Genomic DNA, 20,362 nt, shown 5'->3' with positions numbered 1-20,362 from the left:
CCAGCACCAATTAGCTGCTCCATTACTTAGATGAGTGTGGAATCAAACATAAATCCTAAGATAAATCTAGATTAGCTGAAAGATTGAAGCTCCGTCTCCAGGGCCGACAGCTCCTTCCCCAGGAACCAGGCAGGAGAATGAGGATGCAGAGCAGGTTTGGAATTTGTATTGCAGTAGTGTTCAGGTCGGGATTTCATGTATTCTTGGTGACATCTGATTGTACAACAAGGTGTAGCCTCTTCTCTGACGAGCTCAGAGCCTACTCAGTGGGTAATTATGCTCAGAGATGCTGTTTTCTCTGAGTATCTTTCCTTTTCTACAAGGGTGCACTTGTGTCTCAGGGTTTGCTGCTGTTCTATGTCATGTTTCCCCTGAATCCTTCCCTTTTATTTTCCTTCCTGTCAGCTTTGCTGGTATAGAGCCTTTTTCCTTGCTGGCATAGCCCTGGCAATCAGCATCCAAAGGCCTTTGAAGATGGCACATGGTATTTATATGAACAATTTGCTGAATCAAACAGGGAGTCTGTCAGTGCTGTCACATCCCAATTGCACTGGTTTATCTGTAATGGTGCCTGTCTTCCTCCAAAAGGCCTCTGATGTTGGATGCAGCAGCTTATTATCCCATTTCTTTTGGAACAGAACAAATCTTTGTTTAGAGGCCCTGGTTTTTAACCAGTGGCAACAGAAGTACCCTGGTTCAAATGAGATTTCTGAATTTGACATTGTTCCGTTTGGTTTGAGACAAGCACCACCCTTCCCCTGCAGACTGGGGAGAGCTGCTGGCTGTGCCCTGGGACCAGGGTATATATGGGGATAACAAGTAATAATCTATATAATCTTGGGGAATCTTGACATGTGGGGTACATGCAGGGTAGTGAGAGTATCTCTAAAATGGAATAGATACTGTGCAGCAGCTCCTTCTCTGAGTACCTTAGGCACATTAGCAGTACCTTTGTTAATGGAGGTAAAAAGGACTGGGGTCATTTAGGTACAGTCTCTCCTGTTTGTGTCCCTTGCTGGGTTTGGAGTCCTCCTCTGCTTTGGACATCCCCATTATCTAATTTTTAATTATCTAGTACAAAGATTGACCTCACTTAAATATTTTGAGCTGCAGGATGAGATCTAGAATGTGCCACTTAAAAGATGAAAATGTGGAAAGGATCAGAGATTGTACCTGAATCTGCTGCTGTTCAGTGTCTGACTAGATGTTATTGTCTCAATTGCCATTGAATTGGGGTTCTGTGTGTAATAACAAGCCTGATGAGAGGCCTGTCTGAGCAAAATGCCACATGGCCCTGTGCTTGGCAGGTAAGTGAAAACACAGGCAGGGCTGCACAGGAAGGAATCCTCAAGGATGTCTGAATCCCGTGGGAAGAAACAGTGCTGGAAAATCAGATGGCCTCCCTCCTCTGGAGTCTGTGAGTAACCAAACCATGGTGTGACTGAATTGTGCTGCTGGAGGGGTTCAAGGTGTGCTCGGGAACCATTGCAGTAACATTTGGTTTAGCGCCTTTATTTATTATTATTTATTATTGATTTGTTCGTCCGTTTCCATCTTGCAGAACTTTTCCCCATTTTGTGCAGATGGGGAGGTGTTGGAGGCACTGCGGTGCACGGGCTCAGAGGCACTCTGGGCAGAAAGGGGGTGATGCAGAGTGTGGTCTGTGCTTCATGGGAGCCCTGGCTTTGCTTTTAGTGATGCTTCAGTGTGCACTCTGAAAAGTACATTTTGAAGGTGTTTTTTAGCACTGAGGTGAAATCTGTGTAAAAGATTGCAGCTGTTTTTCATGAAATTTGGCATTAAGCACCTGTGCCAGTGTTGGGTTCCATAACAGAAGGGTTGCAGTGCAGAAACTGTGATGGGTTTCCTTGCTCAGGTTTCAAATATCAGTGGACGTTAATGCCACGAATTCCATGTGCTGAAGTTCCATTTTCTAAGCCCTGTGTCATAGTCCAGCTGAGCTCTGCTCAATTTTGAAATGCCCATGCCCAAGGAGCCTCCTGCAGAGCATTTTGCTCGGGTGCTGTGTCAGGCCATGCTTTGGGCTCTGCATTTGTGCTGTTCAGAGCTGAACAGAGGAGTTGAGCTTGAGGAGAGCAGAGCAATGGGTTCTGCTGGCTCTCAGATGCTCCTGGGGGAGCAGTTGACACAAGGCAGGAAAGTGAAGCTGTTTGGGAATTGTGCCAGGCTGGAGGGAAGGAGGCTGTAGTAGTATTGTCCAGTGTCACAGCTTGTGCTGGTGCTGTTGGTAGGGGCAGCCTGTGAGATTGAACCTGGCCAGCCTGACTTGGAGTGTTTGTCCTGTCGTGTGCTGCGTGGAGGGACAGAGCATGTCCTGCCTGCCTGCCACTGTCCCTGTGCAACATAATCTTTAGGGTGTGGCCCTGGAGGAAGGAAAAACTCCTGCAAACCCTGTCCCTGCTATTATGTCCTTGGTTTCCATGCATGTCTCTCTGACTCAGGTTTATTCTGTGGGATTCATTTCTAGAGAGGGTTTGAGAGAAAAATCCAGCCCTGGAATTTTGGCAGTATGTGGAAAAGGGGCCATCCTCTGCCCATGTTCTGGTCTGACATTGGCATCTGGGTTCCCTCCAGGAAGAGATGGGACAAATTTTCACTGAAAATAACCTCTAAAAAGCTCCTCTGGAGGGGTTTGAGTGGCCAGGGCTGGTGACACACTGGTGTGGGATGCAGGGTTCAGTGCCCCTGTGCTCTGGTTTGGAACTGCCAGTGCTGCCTCTCTGGATTTAAGGTTAAATCTCCAACTGCTCCCTGGCTGCAGTTGAACCTTGCTGGGATGTTTGTCCTCTGATGAGGAAGGGCCTCAAACACCACAGGGACAGAGACAGGTGGACAGAAAACCACACAGGGACGTGGACAGACACAGCGGACATATGCAAGGATTGACACACACACACCTGGGTACAGAGACACAGACATACAGACACATGCACATGCTCGCAGACATGGACAGATGGACATGGACACAAAGATACAAAGACAGACATGAACACACATTCAGGCTCAGAGAAATACACATGGACACAGACAGACATGTGGACACACACAGAGCCCACACTGAGACATGGATCACACACACACACACACGTGGACATACAGACACAAATGGACAGACACCCAGACACAAAAGCATGGACACATGCAGATGTACACGTACATACCTAGACATGTAGACACACACATGAACACAGGGACATGGATACAGCTACACAGACATCGAGATGGACACACAGCATCACAGACACACACACTAATGCAGCTAAGTAATAAGTGACACGGTTGTTTAAGAACTGCTAGGTTTTATTTTTTTTTAGACAATAAATAGCTCAGAAATGTACAGTCTGTAATTCCAGTACTCTGGTGACACCACAGGGGAGATGTGGACTCTTGTTGGGTGTTCAGACTAGACTTGGAACATGCTGTTTGTTACCTGCTTGACCTGGGGTTTGGTTTTTATAGCAGCATTTGTAATTGTTTATTAATGCAGCTTCAGGTGTAACTGTTTTCCTGTAGGACACACAGCATGGTGTGGTTTGCTGTGGTTGAGCACACTTCCCACCCCTATCCCCACCCGTGGTGTCTTTGTATCAGTGTTTAGCTTTGTTTATTGCTGTTTCTTTGAACCGTGTGGAAGATGTTAGGAGGAGTTGGACTGATGTGAAGAGATGCATGTGAGGAATGATGAGGGAACTGACTCTAAAAACTGATCTGAATGCAAAGTAAATATTCCTGTAGCTGCTGCTGTGATGCCAACAGGGAGTTGGTCTGCAGGCACAGGCCCTTTCCCACTGCTAAAATACCTCAGAGCTCAGACTGGGAAGACAGAGAGTGAAGTACTCTGAAGGGTGAACTCTCCAGACTGCTTCCAGATATCTGGGGTAATGTAGTACATTCCAGAAGGATTTCAGGAGCTCCCCAGAATGGAAAGGGATGGCAGTAGTTTGTGAAGCTGGTTGTTACTTCACCATACACCTTCTTGCAATGAACAGTAAGGAAGGGCCTCATCTCAGAATATGCTCTCTTCTATCTCCACATCCATTCCAGCTCCCAAGGGCTGAGTCACTGCCAGTGTAAGCCTGGACACCTCTGCCACTGGGATATTTCCTTCCAGTTGGTCTGTAGAGCCTTGTTCTCCCTCAGAAATGGTCTGACCTGCTTCCTTCCCAGTCTGTGGTTCTCCAGGAAAGCTGGCTTTGGTGTAGTTCCTCACCATCTCCTGAACCTCCATGTTCAGAGCTCTCAACTTCTCCTCATATTCCACCCGTACCTGCTGCTGGAGCTGCAAATGGAGAATCGGGTCATTCCCACACACTGGAGCCAAGCAGAAAGACCAGGAGCTCTGGGATAAGCTGTTGGTCCTTCTGGGGTCTTTGTGGGCCCTCTTATCCACTTTCTCACCCCCTGGCAATGGGTGGGCTGAGGGTGGCCATAAAGACTTGAGTCTCTGGGGGTTTGGACTTCTTGTGCCAAGGAACAGCCCTGACCCTAAATGTTGTTCTTACCTGGCTTTCTCTCTCCTTGATGGACTGAAGATTTGCTGCCTGCTTCTCCTCCAGTTTCTGCTGGAACCTGCCAGTCCTCTCTGTCACCTTTATAAAGAATAAATTAATCCCCCTCAGGTTCCAGTTTTATAAGCAAGGGCTTTGGACAGCCCAAGCTCAGCCCAGCAGGGTGGGCCAGGAGCAGCAGCCTGGATTCAGGGACACCACAATAGCCTGGCAGATTGAGTACACACGGACTTAGGGACAGGGACACGGACACACAGGGACACACACAGAGAGATACATGGATACACCGACTTGCATAAGGACAGACACCTGGACACATACAGGCACAGGGATACGTGTACTCACACAAAGACAATCAGGCACAGGTACACATGGACAGACACACAGATGGACATGGACACAGATGGACACACAATCACAAGGACACTGATGGAGATGGATACAGACAGCTGGACACAAACATCCATGGACACACCCACACAGACACACATGGCACATAGACACAGGACATGGACACAAAAATGGAGATACACACAGACATGGATGCAGACACAGGGACACACACAAATGCAGTCATACAGACACAGGCAGACACGTGGATGCAGGCAGATACAGGCACGGACACATGGACACAGAGATACATGGACAGATACGGATGCAGACACAGACACATAGGTGTGCTTATACATGGACAAAGGCAGACACACAGGGACACACAGGACACAGGCAGACATTTGGATAGACACACGCAGACAGACGTGGGCAGAGACACGGATGCACACACAGACACTGGCAGGCACATTGACACACAGACATAGGCATAGACATGAACATGGATACTTGGACACACACGTGGACAGGGACACAGAGGCACAGACACACACCTCGACACACCCACCCCCTGGATGTGAACATACAGACACAGAGACAAAGACACAGACAAAGAGACACACAAATGGACACAGAAAAACAGGAGCACAGATGCACACGCACAGACAGACACATGGAATCTGACACAGGCAGAGAGATATGGATGCAGACACACAAGCACACAGATAAACAGACATGCATATGGACACAGACAGACTGGCACATGGACAGACACAGAAACATGGACACAAATGTGGATGGACACAGACGCATGTACAGACATAGGCAGACACACAGATTATGGGCATGGACAGAAACACAGGGACACGCACACAGACACAGGACATAGACACATATGGGTAAGGACAGATTCACATACACTGACACAGGCAGACATACAGATACAAGTGGACACATGAACACAGACACATGGTCAAGGACACACATGGACACAGGCATGGACACAGACACACAAAGACATGGATGCAGAAACACTGGTGCACACAGACACACATGGACACAGACACAAACATCATCACATGGACACAGGCAGATACAGGCGGACACACATAGACACAAACATGGACACAGGGAGACACATGGACACGCACAAGGACATGGACATAGACATACAGATGGACACACACGTGGACATGGACACACATGTATGGACACAAACACATGCACCCACACGTTCCTAGGCAGAAGCGCAGAGACATGCAGACATACAAACACCTGGATACAGCCACATTGACACACAGACATACACACACCTGGACACAGGCAGAGACACATGGTCACAGATGTGGACAGACAAACAGATGCACATAGATCACCACAAGGACACACATAGGTGCATGGACACACAGACACACATTGACACAGACACAAAGAGAGACATGAACATACACTCAGGCACAGGCACACAGAAATACAAACACACACAGCTGGACAAAGACATGGACACACAGACTCCCACCAGAATGTGGACATAGACACACAAAAACACCTGGACATGGACAGACACACACTCACACAAGGATATGGATAGAGATGGACACAGCCACCTGGACGTAGACAACACACCCACCCATGGACAGATACGCACAGATGGACACTCGGACATACACAGAGACACACAGACTCACACATGCAAACACAAACATTGCAGACACAGATGGACGTAGTGACAAGCAGACATACACCCCCCCGGCACAGCCACATGCACACATTCAGGGGCACAGGCACCACGAGGACACTCCTGGACACAAGGACAGACAAACATGGACACAGATACAAAGGTTCACAAAGACATGGGCTCATGCAGACACCTGCATGGACACACAGACACCTACATGGACATGCACACAGGAATAGAGTAACATGTGGACACACAGACACGCAGGGACGCAGAGGGACAAAGGCTGGCATAAAGACAGACACCCAGACACACCCACACTTGGACACATGGACAGATACACTTGGCACGTGAAGACAGACACCTGATCACAGGGACACAGATGGACAAAGATACATGGAGATACACACCCATGGATACACACAGGAGGACAGACTCCTGGATAGAGAGACACATGCACACACTTAAATGGAAAAACACAGACATACATGGATACACACACGAACGCAAGTGGAGAGAGACTCACTCTAAGGCAGACACACCCACACATGCACACTCAGATGCATGGACAAAGTATCTCTGACACTCTCTGACATGGGCACATGGAAACACAAACACACCTATGGACACACTGGCAGACCTACAGGGACACACACATAGACATGCATGGACAAGCACAGATGGATACATGCACACGGCCACAGGCACATGGACACAGATGGGCATGGAGACACCTGGACCCATGGACATACACACTCAGATACCCAGACAGAGAGACACAGGGACACACACCCTGACTCAGACACACAGACATGACACACACACAGAGGTATGGACAGAGACCCACACACATAGACACAGACAGACACACAGATGCAGCTGGACACAGGGCCACACAGACACAGATGGACAAATGGACTCAAATGCTGACACTCACTGAGGGATGCTCACTGACAGACAGACATGGGCTGACACTGGGTCTTTCAAGGACAGAGCTGGGGTCCTTGAGGTGTCTTTCCTCCCGCTGGGCTTTCCCCTTGTTCCCCAGACACGGGTTCCAAAAGCCCCAGACACACTGACTGAGTTCCCCTGGCCACCCCCTGCAGAACCCAGAGCTGCTGGGGCAGCCTGAGCCCCCTGAACTCACCCGTTTCACTGTCTGCACCACTTCCTGAATGTGGGAATTGTTAATTTCTTTCTTCAACCTTTAAAGAGAATTATAAAACCCTGTTAAATCCAGCTGTTCTCCTTCCATAAAACCCAGCTGTCAGTACTGATCAGTACTATATATACTGATCAACAGGTGTGTTACATTCCCACCCTGCCCTAGCATAGGGAGAAGCTGCTGTACTTTTAGGAAGGACAAATAAAACACCAAAACACCACTCAGAGTTGGCTGAGCCATAAGGCAAATAACCGGATGCAAAATTCTACTTTCTCATCTTCTAAGTCAGCAGGAGACCCTGCATTGTGCACGGCCAGAGCCCAGGAACATCCACTCCCGCACCTCTCCTGAGCAGCCTTGTCACTGGTATTCCTCAGCATGGCCTGCACCCGCTCCACTCTCTTTGCCTCCATCCGCTTCTTAATGTCTTTAATGTTGCTGTGGAGAGAAGAGAGGAGATACAGGCCTGGTTAGCAGCCCCAGACAGCAGAGCAGTCCTCCATCCACAGCTCTCTGGAGTGCTCCACTGTCCAGAAACACCAGATGTGGGAGCCTGTGCCACAGGAGGCCTGGGGTGTCAAGGATATTTTAGGTCCTGAGTCAGGACGTGTCCTGGCCCAGCAGTAGAGGCAGCACGTGCTAAAGGCAAGTCTGAGAAAGAACAAGTATACAGGAAATGTTCCCTCGTCCACCTTCCCAATTTCCAGAAGGGAAATAACTGCATATTCTCCATTATCTATGCATGTATCATGTTCCATGATGTCACTCATACTTTATAGAGTTCACCTTCACTTTTGGATTTCACAGCTCTTTGCTGTGAGAGAACAGTACTTAATTTATACACAATGTGACAGAGGCACCTGAGACATTCACTGGATGTCCCACCCTTCTTTCCAATGAGCAACAGTGAGCAATCACTTCCCTCTTCCAGACCATTCATGATTTACACATTCCTGTCACATTCCCTCATGCATCTGTTCTCCTAGCTGTCCCATTTAATTCCTTTTTGTGCACAAATTCCTCCCCAGTGCTGGCTGTTCTTCTTGTTCTTTCAAAGACTTTATTTGTTTGAGATGGCACACTGAGAAGGGAACAGCTCAATGCAGACGGATCCAGTGGCACAAGGCTGACTCAATCTTTTTGTTTCCCTGTACAATTCCCAAAATCATGTTTGCCACCTTGGCCACTGCAGAGCTGGGAATGAGGAACATCCACAGCAGCTGAAGATCTCTTACCTAGTGCCAAAACCAGTGCACTGATGGGCTATGGCCAGGGTTTTCCATTCACGTTTTTTTATATCTATTCCTGCTGAACTGAACTGCCATTTCATTGCCTGTTGCTGCAGATCTTGAAATCCTTCTGGAGCTTCTCCCAGCCAGGGAGATGTGACTGTACTAATGGCATCCTACTGTCAGAAAACCATTACCTGGCTACTCACCTGTTTCCTTAGACTTGCCTGAATATACTGAATAGCTGAGTAAAGAGATTCTGGCTTGAGACAGGACACAAAAAGAATTTTTTATATGAATTTGCAACTAAAGACTAAGACAGCATTTAATGGGAAGCAGGAATGAGTGAGGATTTCAGTTTCAGGACAAAGTTCTTGCAAGAACAAATGGATACATGTCTGGCTAGAAACTGGTCAATTGATTTTGCCAATTTCTTTAAATACTGGAGCCAAGATGCTCAATTCACTTAGAAGATAGAGCAGATCAGTCCCTGGAAGGGATGAACGTGAGGTCCTGACTGCAAGAGACAGAGGTGACAGCCAGGGACCAGCAGTGTATTTCCTATCCTTCCCCCTCAGTGGCTCCAGGCTGCTCACTGCAGATGGAACACTGTATCCTGCTTGGTGCCTGCTGGCAGCAACACTGTTCTGGGGATCACAAGCGGCATCTTCCCCCAACACCACTGTGTGAGATCCCCTGTCACATCCCCCTGCAAAGGAAAAGAAAACCTTTTCTTCCCCATCCTCCCTCCCTGGCTGCAGAGCAGAGCTGTGAGATCCAGCAGAAAGTGCTGCCCAAAGCAAAACCTGGTGTTATTTGTGATTCCACTGCTGTATTTACCTTTCCGACGTGTCCCTCAGCACCCGCAGCTCAGCTGCCTGCTTCTCCCTGGCCAGCTCCAGGATCCTGGTAACTTGCTGTTTCAGGGATGAACACAAGACCAAAAGGGAACAAACCAGGATGAGACACTGCACCCCATCTGCATCCAGTTGCACCCAAATCGGCTGTACACCTCCCTGCATTGAATTCCAGGAGCAACAAATTCTGAATCCCCAAGGCTCAGTGCAAACACTGGCACAGGAGTGAGCTCAGCTGTACACACAGGCCCCACTGTGCCAGTGGACTGCACTTGTGACACAGGAAGGTTTCATCCTGGCTCCTCTCCCAGGTAAGAAACCTGATTCCCAGGTGAGCCCGTGCCCAAGTGTTATCCTCCCCTCAGGGTTGCACACAGCTTGCAAGAGGCATGTCATGCCTAAGGCGCACCAGGGAACTGAAGATTTAAGATGTATCAATGCAAATTCCTTCAGAAAACTCTAATGGGAAAAGGTCTCCCAAGCCTGGAATCACTCCCTTTTCATTGGAACAGATAGCATATGCTGGATTTACAATCACCACCATCCCATGGCCTGCACTCTGTCCTCAGGCACCACCGTGGCTCCTTCTGGCCTTTGCTGAGCTCAGCCTGCAGGACTCTCCTCACCTGGACTCTGACTTCCACCAAGTCAAACAGCAGAACACGCTCTGATGGTGCCACTGGTGACCCCTCAGCCCACCCCCACATCACCCCAGCTCCCAGAGAGGTGGCAGCTGGCAAGGTGTGAAGCCACTAAACACAACATTAACTCCGTGCTAAGGCGTCAGAAGAGCTGGAGCAGATGGAGCGTGATGTGCTCCAGGGCAATGCTACTCTCGTTAGAAAAAACAGCACACATACAAAAATGTTTCTGCAGGATTTTTAGGGCTTCTGAGAAATAAGCTTCATGTCTTCATTCTCAGTTACCTGGCGTGTGCATGTGTCAGGTATGTTCTGGGCCCACATTCCCAAGCTCAGTTTAGTGAATAACTTGGGATTTTTGGGGCTGTCCCAGGATACATTTTCAGGTGACACTGGCAGCTCTCACCTCGGTAGCGTGCTGCTCTTTCTTCCTTCGGATCCGGTTGTGGTGCTCCTCCCCAAGGTGGATGAGGTCCGTCTCCAGCCTCTCCCTCAGCTCCACGAGCCAGTGGCAATCGATGCTGTCTGCTGCTTTTACAGGATGTGCACTGGTACCAGCATCGCTGGGGGTCACACTCCTGCAGAACAGAAACAGGGGCCATGCTGCTTCTCACCATGCCAATACCATCCCAACCTCCCCACCCGCCCACAGGGAGAACAACACAGGGACATGCACATGCCTGCACTGCTCCATCTTCCGGCAGAGAAGGGAAGGCCATGTTTCCCTGGGGATCCTTGGTTTGGTTTGGGAAGGTGACCCCAGGCTGTGGTTACCTCTTCTTCTGTGTTTTCCTTGTTCGTATTGTCCTTTTCTTGCCCCCAGGGCAGGCCAGCTCCGAAAAGAGCCCGGAGTATTTCTGCAGCAGCTCCTCCCTCTGTTTGCTTCCCTTCCACTCCAGCTCCCTCAGCTCCTTCTCCTGCCTCTTCAGCAGCTTCAGGAAGCGTTTCTTCTGCTGCAGCTCAGCAAGGGTGATTGTCTCAGGCTCTGAAACACAAAATAAAAAGGCTGAACAGTGCCAGCTCCTTCCCAAGGCTTGGAGTGGGGAAACTGGAGGATAGAGCTCCAACACATGTCCCTCAATCACCACATCCAAACCAGAGCCCCCTCTGCTCCACACCTTGGGATGCCTCTCCCCAGGTAGATATTCTGTCCTGGCAAACACTTCTTTAGGAATAACTTCTAAAAAAGCAATGTACATAACAGTAATTTGCCAACACATCCTGAGTGAAACAGGTTTTCTCCCGTGCCTTCAGTTCAGTTTTGAGGCACAATTAGGCCTCGTGTTTGCAGGAATTGGCATCACACTGCATTCAGGCACCCGGAAGCAGAGGAACAACACATTGCACGGGGAGTGCAGGTGTGCTGAAGGAAACCTGTCCTGGAGCCCCAAGACTCCTGGGATTTGTCTTTAGTGCTGGCTACACCAGGCAGGGTTGGGACATGTCTTTTTAATTTGGAAATGTAAGATGACAGGCAGGGCCTCAGCCCAGGTGACCAGCATGAGGAGTTACCTGCCATCTGCATTACTTCTAACATGGCTTCATCCTTGGTGAACACTGCTGCTCCTGAAATCCCAAAAGAAGTTCCTGTTAATGTCCCATCTTGGATGTCCAGGTTGGAAATGGACAGAGGAGAGCTCACCACAACACAGCCCATGTGAAGGATGTTGGTGTCAGTACAGAAGAATTAATTAAGCTGCTAAGAGGCTTAAAAGCTTGGAAACTCTTGGAAACTCACCTGTGGACCCGTTAGAGGGAGGAATGCTGGGCTTCCCAGTGGACCCTGCCACCCCATTAGTCTCAGCAGGTGAGGGGTTTGTCTGTGTGCCAGGCCTCTAAAACAAAGATCAGAGGTAAATGAAACTCCATTATTTCAAGCTGAATCCATGCAAGGTGCTCTAGAGAACAGAACCTGGAAAAACTCACCTCCCCTGAGGTATCCTTGTGCTTCACCAAGCGCTTGTCCTGCAGGTTGAAGAACTTGATAGGGTTGGAGAGGGCAATAGTGAGATCTGGAAACAGAGAGCAGGGTTTGGCTTGGATAACAAACAACTCATGGACTCATTTCCCTGCCCAGTGCAGAACACTGTGAAGAAGGAATAGTTTGTGTTCTCTGCTTGTAACCAAAGTCTCCCTGACAGCACAAGGGAGGGAGGAAGGGAACCTCCTTCATCTCAGTCCCAGCATGGCTCACAATTGATGTTCAGGACAGCTCTGTGAAGTGATTTTGGGAACTCTGCTCCCAGAAGCCAGGGCCAGATTAAGATTTTTCCCACCTACACAGCTGCTTGCTCCAGTTCCAGCCCAACATTGTATAAACCTCATCTTTTTAATAAAAATGTGATAAATCACATTTTTCAGGATTTCCCCAGTGAATAAGGTTCATTTGCATGAACACAGGGGAGGAGAGAGCAAACATGAGAAGTATTCACAAGAGCTCCTGTGGCTGATGCTCTTGCACTCTGGTTTGGTCATGACAGTTGACCCCTCTGGTGAAGCTTCTGTCACATCCAGCTCTGATCCTTCTCAAAGGAATGTCCCCAAAGCTCAGTACCAGCAAGAACCTCCCTTCTCCTAAAATCTCCTTAAAGCCCCTGTTCCCTGCAGCCCCTGAGAGGTGTCACCTGTTCCCTCAAGGAAACCTCTCCCTGCCTCTGAACAAGGGTAGGGCTGAGCCATTCCACACTGGAGCCTGGTACATCTGCACTGCACCTCAGGTGGGAACCAGGCACAGCTGCAGTGGGAGCCTCCATGCTCTTCCCAAGGCAGCGAGGCTGTGACAGGATGCTGGCCTGCACTCAAGTCCCACCCTGACAAGGAATTGAGGGTGCAGCAGGAAAGCACTTCCCAGGCTGGAAAAATACTTCTGAATCAGAGTTTGGAGGAGGCCAGAAGCACCCCCCCACACACATTCCAGCTCCCCACCTGCCCAAGCATCTGGCACGTAGTCCTTGATCTCCAGGAACACGAAGAGGGCGGGCATGGTGAGCGGCATGTTGCTCTCGCTGCGCAGGCACACGTGGTGGTAGCCTGGGGCACAGAGGGGAGGGAGTTGAGCTGGTGGCATCCTGTCCCTCCCTGTCTGCTCCAGCAGCCCAAGGCTCCTCTTTACAGGAGGAGCCTGTATATCATGGGATAAAGCCAAGGCTATAACAAGATGGATTTCAAGGTTCCACTGCCTGTGGGCATGGAGATTAAGGAGCAAAGTATGCAGCTGTTTGTATGGTCTTTATGGCTCCCACTGGACAGGTCTGAAGGGCACAAAACAGAAGGAATTTCCACTGATTTACCTGGGTGCATTGCGATGATGGGAATGATACGCTGGCCAATGAACTTCCCTCCTTCCTCCCAAGCCACCATTTTGAGAGATGCCAACTCAGGCATCATGATCTAAGGGAAAAGCAGAGTAAGGCACCAGTGTCCTCACCTCTGTCTCCTGATAGCAGCATCCTCCTCCTTCCAACCAAACATTCCAGCTCTTCCAGAATGGCACTGCCATTCTGGAAATTGTAATGTTTGTCATTTAAAGGCACAGTTTATCATAGACATCATAGCTGACTGCCCAGAAACTCCACCAAACACAGCCTGCCCAGGATCACAGGTTACCTAAAGACAAAAACAACGCAACAACCCCCCCAAACCACTGCTTCCAGGAAGAACTCACTGGAATTAACTGGGATGGATAATTTAGCAAACATGGTAACATTACTAATAAAGGCTTTTGACTCCTTCCTTCCCTGTATTCTTGTGCCATAAAGTGAACTCAAAATTATTCTGCCAGGAGTGAAGCCTCCGAGTGTTTCTGAAAGGAGGATATTTTAGCCAAGTAGGCTGAAAATATCTGTAGCTTCACACTGCGCCTGACAGAGGAATTGTATAATGTATACTTGACTTATCTTCCCTGTGCCCTGCAGCTGCATTGGTGATCACTGAATTCCTGGGGATAGACAGGGCAGCTTTCCATGTTCTGGCACAACTGAAAACTGGTCCCATTACTGCTCCAGTTTGGCTGTTTCTCATTGACAGTTTAACCACAGAAATTCAGTTCCTTTCTGGTGCTGGAAGTTTTCCAAACTGATCAGTCTGAAGAGGGCATCATAGAGGGGAGACTTTGGATGCCTGTTATCTCCAGAACCATTCCCAGCTACCCCTTGTCTGTTCAGGGAAATATTGATGCAGAGTTGTTTTGGGTATTGTGGTTTGGATGTTACCTGAAAGTGTCCAAAGCCTGGCCTGAGGTCTCCAGAGGAGAGTCCCTTCTGCTGGCACTGACCTCTGCCAAGGCAGTGCTCATGGCCATCAGGAGCTTTAAGAATTCTCTGCCTAAATTACTATCAAATGTTCTCACCTTTTCAAAAACAAAAGCCTCCTCTTTCCACACAGGGTTAATGGAGTTGGCTGTGGAGGTCAGTTTGGTTCTGTGTTTGCGTTTGGCATCCCTTGGCAGCCCAAGGAGCTCCACTTCCACGTAGGTCTTCACGCTGCGGTCTGAGAGGAACTGACCAGAGAGTACCTGTAAACAACACAAACAGAGTTAGCAACTACTGGGAAAAATAAAACAGAGGGACCCACCCATTCCTTCACCCTAGAGGCACTCTCCCACCCCAAAACAGCTTTTCTGCTCCAGCTCTTCTTTTACCTTCACCTCTGTTTCTTGCTTCAGCACTTCCTCTCTCCTTACCAGCACAGCCTTGGCTCCCTGTGCACGGCAGATGCTCATTTTCCATTTTCATGTGATTATGATTAATTTAAAATAGCGACAAGCCTGGGAGTTGCCACAGTAACGCTTTCCCACAGGACTCCACGGGTTCATGTGGCACTAAGAGTCCCCCTGGGTGACACAGGACGGGTCCCCAGGCTGTACTTGCCGTGACACAGACAGTAGTGGCCACCAGCCCGTCGATGCGGTCCACGGAGAAGGGGTCGAGCTGCTTGTCGGGGCGCCGCATGAACTCGTGCTTGAGCAGGTACCCACACTGCCCGTTGAACTCAAACAGGGCCATGTTCTGCTGCATGGGGACATCTGAGAGCAGAGCAACACAGTGACACAGGGCTGGGGGGGACAGGCGGCCTGTGTGCTACGAGGGAGCTGGAAGCTGCCGGAAGCTTCCAGCCCCTGCCAGCCCACGGCTCACAAAGCCATCTTGAAAACTAATTAAGCCTCTCAGCACCCTACAGGGAAAAGTATTACAGCAGCTGTTGTAAGGAAGGGAAGTGGTTTGCTTGCGCTTGCACCTTAAGTCATGGGCAGAACTAAATTGAAACCTGCTTTAAGGAGCACCTGCTATTTTTGGGTGGGAATAAGTAACTGTCTAAGCTACTCTGCTCCTTCCCCCTTTCATTTTGGGCCTCCTCTGAGTCCATCTTCTGTCTGACACTACTGAGGACACTGCCTGGTGGTTGCTGCACCTGCCTGCAGTGTCATCCTCTTCAGAGCCAACCTTGCACTTGCTCCCTTTTGTCTCCTATGCTCCATACATAACACAGCCCTCTGAGGAAGGAAGAGGGGTAAGGTACAGCTTTCTCTCAAGGCTTTTCTTTCCTTTGTATGCTGGTTGTGCAGCAAGGAAAGGCCTTTCCTCCCTGGTCAATTCAAAATCCTAGAAATAATGGCACAGACAGGTCAGTGCTGTGGCCAGATGGAGCTCTGCCTCTGCCTTGTGGAGGTAGCAACTTGGGGGATGGGAGCTGCAGGTGCCCTCATGGATATGATTCAGTGTGACATCGTGGAACAGGACAACCAGGGATAGTGCCTGGACACAGGGTGACAGCAGTCTATATGAGTGTGTGTGTATTCCAGGTCTGTGCTGGGCATGGAAAAATGCTCTTGGTCTGTGGGAGATCAAATCAGAGAACAGCACTTTGGGAAAAGGCACGTGGGAATAATGATCAGGGAAATGGCAGAAAAGGAAGAGACAGAGACCAGGAGCACCTGGGGACCAGCAGTGCCTGACCTCAGCTGCTCGGGGGCTGGAGCACACCCTGACACTCACCCATGGTCTGGAAGTTGAGTGCCACCATCTGACAGCCGACATTCCAGAACATCTGGGGTTGGTAATTGGAGGAGTCCATCCGGGTGCCTTTGGGGTAAATGCGGCTCATCTGCCACTTGTTGTATCTACAGGCTCTATAGGAAACATGTCATGACCCTTCCTGTTGTGCCCTGGGGCCAGCCCACATATTCCCATTATAAAAACTGTTGGAGCTCTGCTACCAAATGCTCAGAGCCTTCCAGACAAGACCCCAGGGAGGCTCAGGCTCCCTGTCCATACACTTTTCATTTAAGGACAAGCATCTGGCAGCCTTGACATTGGCTACAGCAGGATGCATCCTGTCAAGAATCTCCCTCACACTCCAAGCACCCAAAGGCACTGGAAAAGGGCTGCCCAAAGGATACTCCACAAACTGCATGGGGAACTTGCTCAGTAGATCGCAAGCCTTGGTCTCGGTGAAGGAGGAGATGACGTAACTCCGGTTCTTCTCTAGAAACAGGAGATTGCATTTAGGAGCAAGGCACGCCCAGTCCCGCTCGGCACAGGGGACTGACGGAGGCAGGAAGCACTTGGCCTGGATTCCAGAGGGACTGAGCCTGACTTACTGGCAGAGACCTCGAAGGAGTTGAATTTGATGGGCTGTATGTAATTAACCAGGCTGGACATCTCCTCGTACGCTGTCACTTCCAGGCCAGCCGTGCCCTGAGCACAGAACAGTCCAAAAGGAAAGAGATGAAGAGACCTTCCCTGGAGACGCAAACAAACTGCACCGGGGCCTCCCACTCAAAGAGCTCTGGTGGCTCCCTGACCAGAGTGCTCCAGTTTCTCTGGCTTCCCAGTCCTACAGCTCTGTGGTGGGCAGGGGCACAGGATCTCCAGGTGGCTGGGCAAAAATGGAATCAAGGCACATGGAGAGGTTCCAGGGAGGAAGTACAAAGCCCAGGATCTCTGTGACCCCTCAGAATAGAATCTGGGATAAACGGGGATATTGGTTTTATTCCTCTCCAAAGGATACCAGGGAGATGGAAATGGGAAACAGACATTTTATTCAAGAGAATGCTGATCTCCTCCCTCCCGCTTCAGCAGCAGCACTTTTCAGTAACAACTCCTCAGACCAAGGCTAAGCCTCTCCAACACCCCCAAGGCAAACAGTTATCTCCAAATCATGCACAGTCAGCAGTAACTCCTCTGCCACATTCTTCATGCTTGCAACAAAATTTCTCTCTTTCAATTTTTCCCCGCAAATGTCTTTTTGTGTGGGGATGGAAAGTCCCCCACTGGGTCATTCCCCTTTGCACTTTGGGTTCATCTCTATTCAAGAGGGTGAGGCCCCAGAGAAAAAAGGAAACCAGCAAAAATCCAAAGAGAAAAGGAAAAGAACCAACAGTGACAGTACCTCATCTGACTGCATCTTTTTAATTTCTTCTTCATCCAGATTTCTGAGCTGTTCATCCTCTTCCTCTGGCTCCTCTTCAGCAACATCACCTGCCCAGACTAAGCACACAGGCCCTCATCAGTGGTATGGATCAGGAGGCACAGACAGGACCCTGCAGGCTGCCGGCAGTGCAGGGCTCTGCCAAACCTCACCACCAAGTAATGCTGGAACACTGAGGGGAAGAAGCCTACAATTTATTTGGCCAAATCCAAACACGAACTGGTACACTGAGGATGAGCACACACAAAAGACCAAACCATTCCTGTTTCAGGCTCGCCTCACACTCAGGAGCAACAATCACTGGGCTGCTTCGCCTCCAAGGTCACATATATTTGCAGGAATAAATGCCCATTTTCAGGTGTTCTTCAGTGGTGCTCACCTTGTCCTCACATGACATCATGTGCTCTTACCATGACAGGGACTGTTCTACCACAGGGGCCCTGAGCCCAGGTAGTGACAGGAAGGGAGGAGAGAGGGACTGAAGGTTTTATGAACCTCCAAGACCCTCATGGTGAAGAACTAGGCTGTGGTGAATTTGTGGTTACAAGCAGTAACCAGTTATTCCCCTTCCCTCAATCCAAAAACCAGAGTGTATCAACTAAGGGATGTTGAGCTGGTAAATGATGATCTCTTTTGGTTGGACTGAGTGTTCAAAGTATTCTGAAGATTTAATTTCTCTTCCAATTTTCTGCTGCTGCTTGGAATAACTGTTTTAATGACTAGTGCTGGCTCATCCCAAGCTCACCAAGTGTTGAGTGATTTAGAAGGCTTTGCCCATCAGTTTTATTAGTCCCCCATCCCTTCAGACATACCAGTATCTTCAGCATCCACAGAGGCTGGCTGTTCAGTGGTTTCTGGTTCCACGTTCCTCCCTTTCTTCAAAGAGTTCTGCCTCTTCCCAGACATTGATTGGTTCTTTTTGTTTTTAATCAAGATTTTCCTTAAGAGATCCTTAGGACTTGGCAGAGGAACTCCTGGCTTCAGCTGCAACAGATAAACTTCATCACAGAATTCAAACACTCACCTCTCCTGTCTCCCTGGCCAATTGCCAATGCACAGGCACATCTCTCACCCACTATACTCCTGATTTCCTCCATCTGCCAGCATATCCCACTAGATTAATGCAGATTTTTCCTAAGCTATGCTGCCTAGCCAACCATCCTGCTAAAAAAAAAAAAACCACCTAGATGCCCTGAAGGCATCTGCATACCTCTGACTTCCCATTCCACCTACTTCTCTCATTATATCCCAGATCCTCAGTCCCTCATCAGTACTCAGGCCAGATTTAAACACTGCCTGCAGCAGATTTAAAAAAGATCCCAGAGGAGGTGGCTCAAGACAAGGACATGTGACAGACTGCAGAGACAGCAAAGGCCTGTAAATAGCTTAGTTAATCTCTTGAAGTGTTCCCCCCATCATCCCCTGTTCCTATTGCCTGGACATGGGGCTGGACAGTGGGCAGCTGCTGCTGGCTCACTGCTTCTTCCCAGCTCTTCTTTGGGTCTCAGAGCTTTCAAACAGATGCTTGGGCCAGGTGCCTCTGCTGTTCCTCCTCTGTGCACCCCAAGGATCTGCCTCGTGCCCTGCAGAACACAGATCCTGCTCAGATGTTTAAAACCATGTGTCCTGGTAGGGCAGTTGTGTCACCAAAGGTGTCACTGGGGCCACAGAAAGACCTGTTGTACAGGTAAGATGAAGACTGAGGTCAAGCAGAGGGGGACCTTTCCTCAGCTATTCCAAGCACATGACACTGACCCACCCAGCTATGCCTGGAAGGGAATATTCCCAGGCTAGAAGCAGGATTAGGCCTTTGCTCCTGTTTCCAAGTGCTGTCAGACACAGAGCTGGACCAGTGTCATGTACAGAACATGCCTGGTACCCTTGGTACATCCTTGACCACCCATGGCTCAGTGCCCAGAGCCCCTCAGGTGACAGAGTGCTAAACAAGAGTTTTCCACCTATCTCTATGAACCAGGATCCACGTCCATGGCATTGTATGTGTTGTTGTGGCACCTCCCAGCACCAGGAGGGACCAAGTTTTCCAGAAAGGCCTCCCCAGTGGCCTCCTGCCCCAGCTCCCTCATACCGGGTATTTCTCCAGTGGCTCTGTCAGCAGCATGTCTCCAAAAATTGTTCGGCAGTACTCGGCCATCTTTGCCTGCTGCTTGGGCCTACGAGAGATCAGGCAGGAGTGAAGAGGAAAGCAAATGCCCAAAATCAGAGTTTAGCATGAACAAAAGATGTCCATGTCCTCTACCCAGAAAACCATCTCAGCTATGTAGATGTTAAGGTCCCATTCCCAAGCCAACTCCTATGTTCATACTCTGCAACCCTAAGGTAAAAGGCTGCACAACTGTGATCACCCCACTCTGCAGGTTAAGGCTCATCTTTCAGCTCTGACCCACCTTCAGTTGCTTCAGAAACCTCAATTAATGCTCCACTTCAGCTCAGCACCCACTTAAAACCCAGCAGCCCTCGCCTGTGTATTTTCTGCTCTGTACACAG

At 49.4% G+C, this 20,362-nt stretch overlaps 1 protein-coding gene across 3 annotated transcripts in view; it reads right to left on the bottom strand.

The window, feature by feature from the left end:
• Positions 1-3,303: 3,303 nt before the first annotated feature.
• Positions 3,304-20,362, bottom strand: part of PLCB2 (phospholipase C beta 2) — a 36,436-nt gene continuing 19,377 nt past the window's right edge. Inside the window, exons 13-32 of one of the 3 annotated variants that reach the window (XM_039706531.1) lie at positions 19,944-20,028; positions 18,670-18,841; positions 17,819-17,916; positions 17,028-17,124; positions 16,827-16,911; positions 16,423-16,547; positions 15,298-15,452; positions 14,778-14,942; positions 13,720-13,819; positions 13,355-13,459; positions 12,356-12,441; positions 12,168-12,264; positions 11,942-11,995; positions 11,204-11,414; positions 10,836-11,007; positions 9,772-9,848; positions 8,045-8,140; positions 7,685-7,742; positions 4,524-4,610; positions 4,028-4,300 (exon numbers count right to left, since the gene is read on the bottom strand). In XM_039706531.1, coding sequence (XP_039562465.1) covers positions 4,028-4,300; positions 4,524-4,610; positions 7,685-7,742; positions 8,045-8,140; positions 9,772-9,848; positions 10,836-11,007; positions 11,204-11,414; positions 11,942-11,995; positions 12,168-12,264; positions 12,356-12,441; positions 13,355-13,459; positions 13,720-13,819; positions 14,778-14,942; positions 15,298-15,452; positions 16,423-16,547; positions 16,827-16,911; positions 17,028-17,124; positions 17,819-17,916; positions 18,670-18,841; positions 19,944-20,028 — 2,398 coding nt within the window. Of the gene's footprint in view, positions 4,301-4,523; positions 4,611-7,684; positions 7,743-8,044; positions 8,141-9,771; positions 9,849-10,835; positions 11,008-11,203; positions 11,415-11,941; positions 11,996-12,167; positions 12,265-12,355; positions 12,442-13,354; positions 13,460-13,719; positions 13,820-14,777; positions 14,943-15,297; positions 15,453-16,422; positions 16,548-16,826; positions 16,912-17,027; positions 17,125-17,818; positions 17,917-18,669; positions 18,842-19,943; positions 20,029-20,362 lie in introns of those variants that run through there. The other 2 variants (XM_039706532.1, XR_005627207.1) reach the window with 2 other exon arrangements.

This window comes from Passer montanus, unplaced genomic scaffold (genome assembly GCF_014805655.1).
Source record: "Passer montanus isolate IOZ18808 unplaced genomic scaffold, ASM1480565v1 scaffold194, whole genome shotgun sequence".
Lineage (NCBI taxonomy): Eukaryota > Metazoa > Chordata > Aves > Passeriformes > Passeridae > Passer > Passer montanus.
Note: the sequence above shows the minus strand (reverse complement) of the source record. Positions and strands in the feature narration are given on the sequence as shown.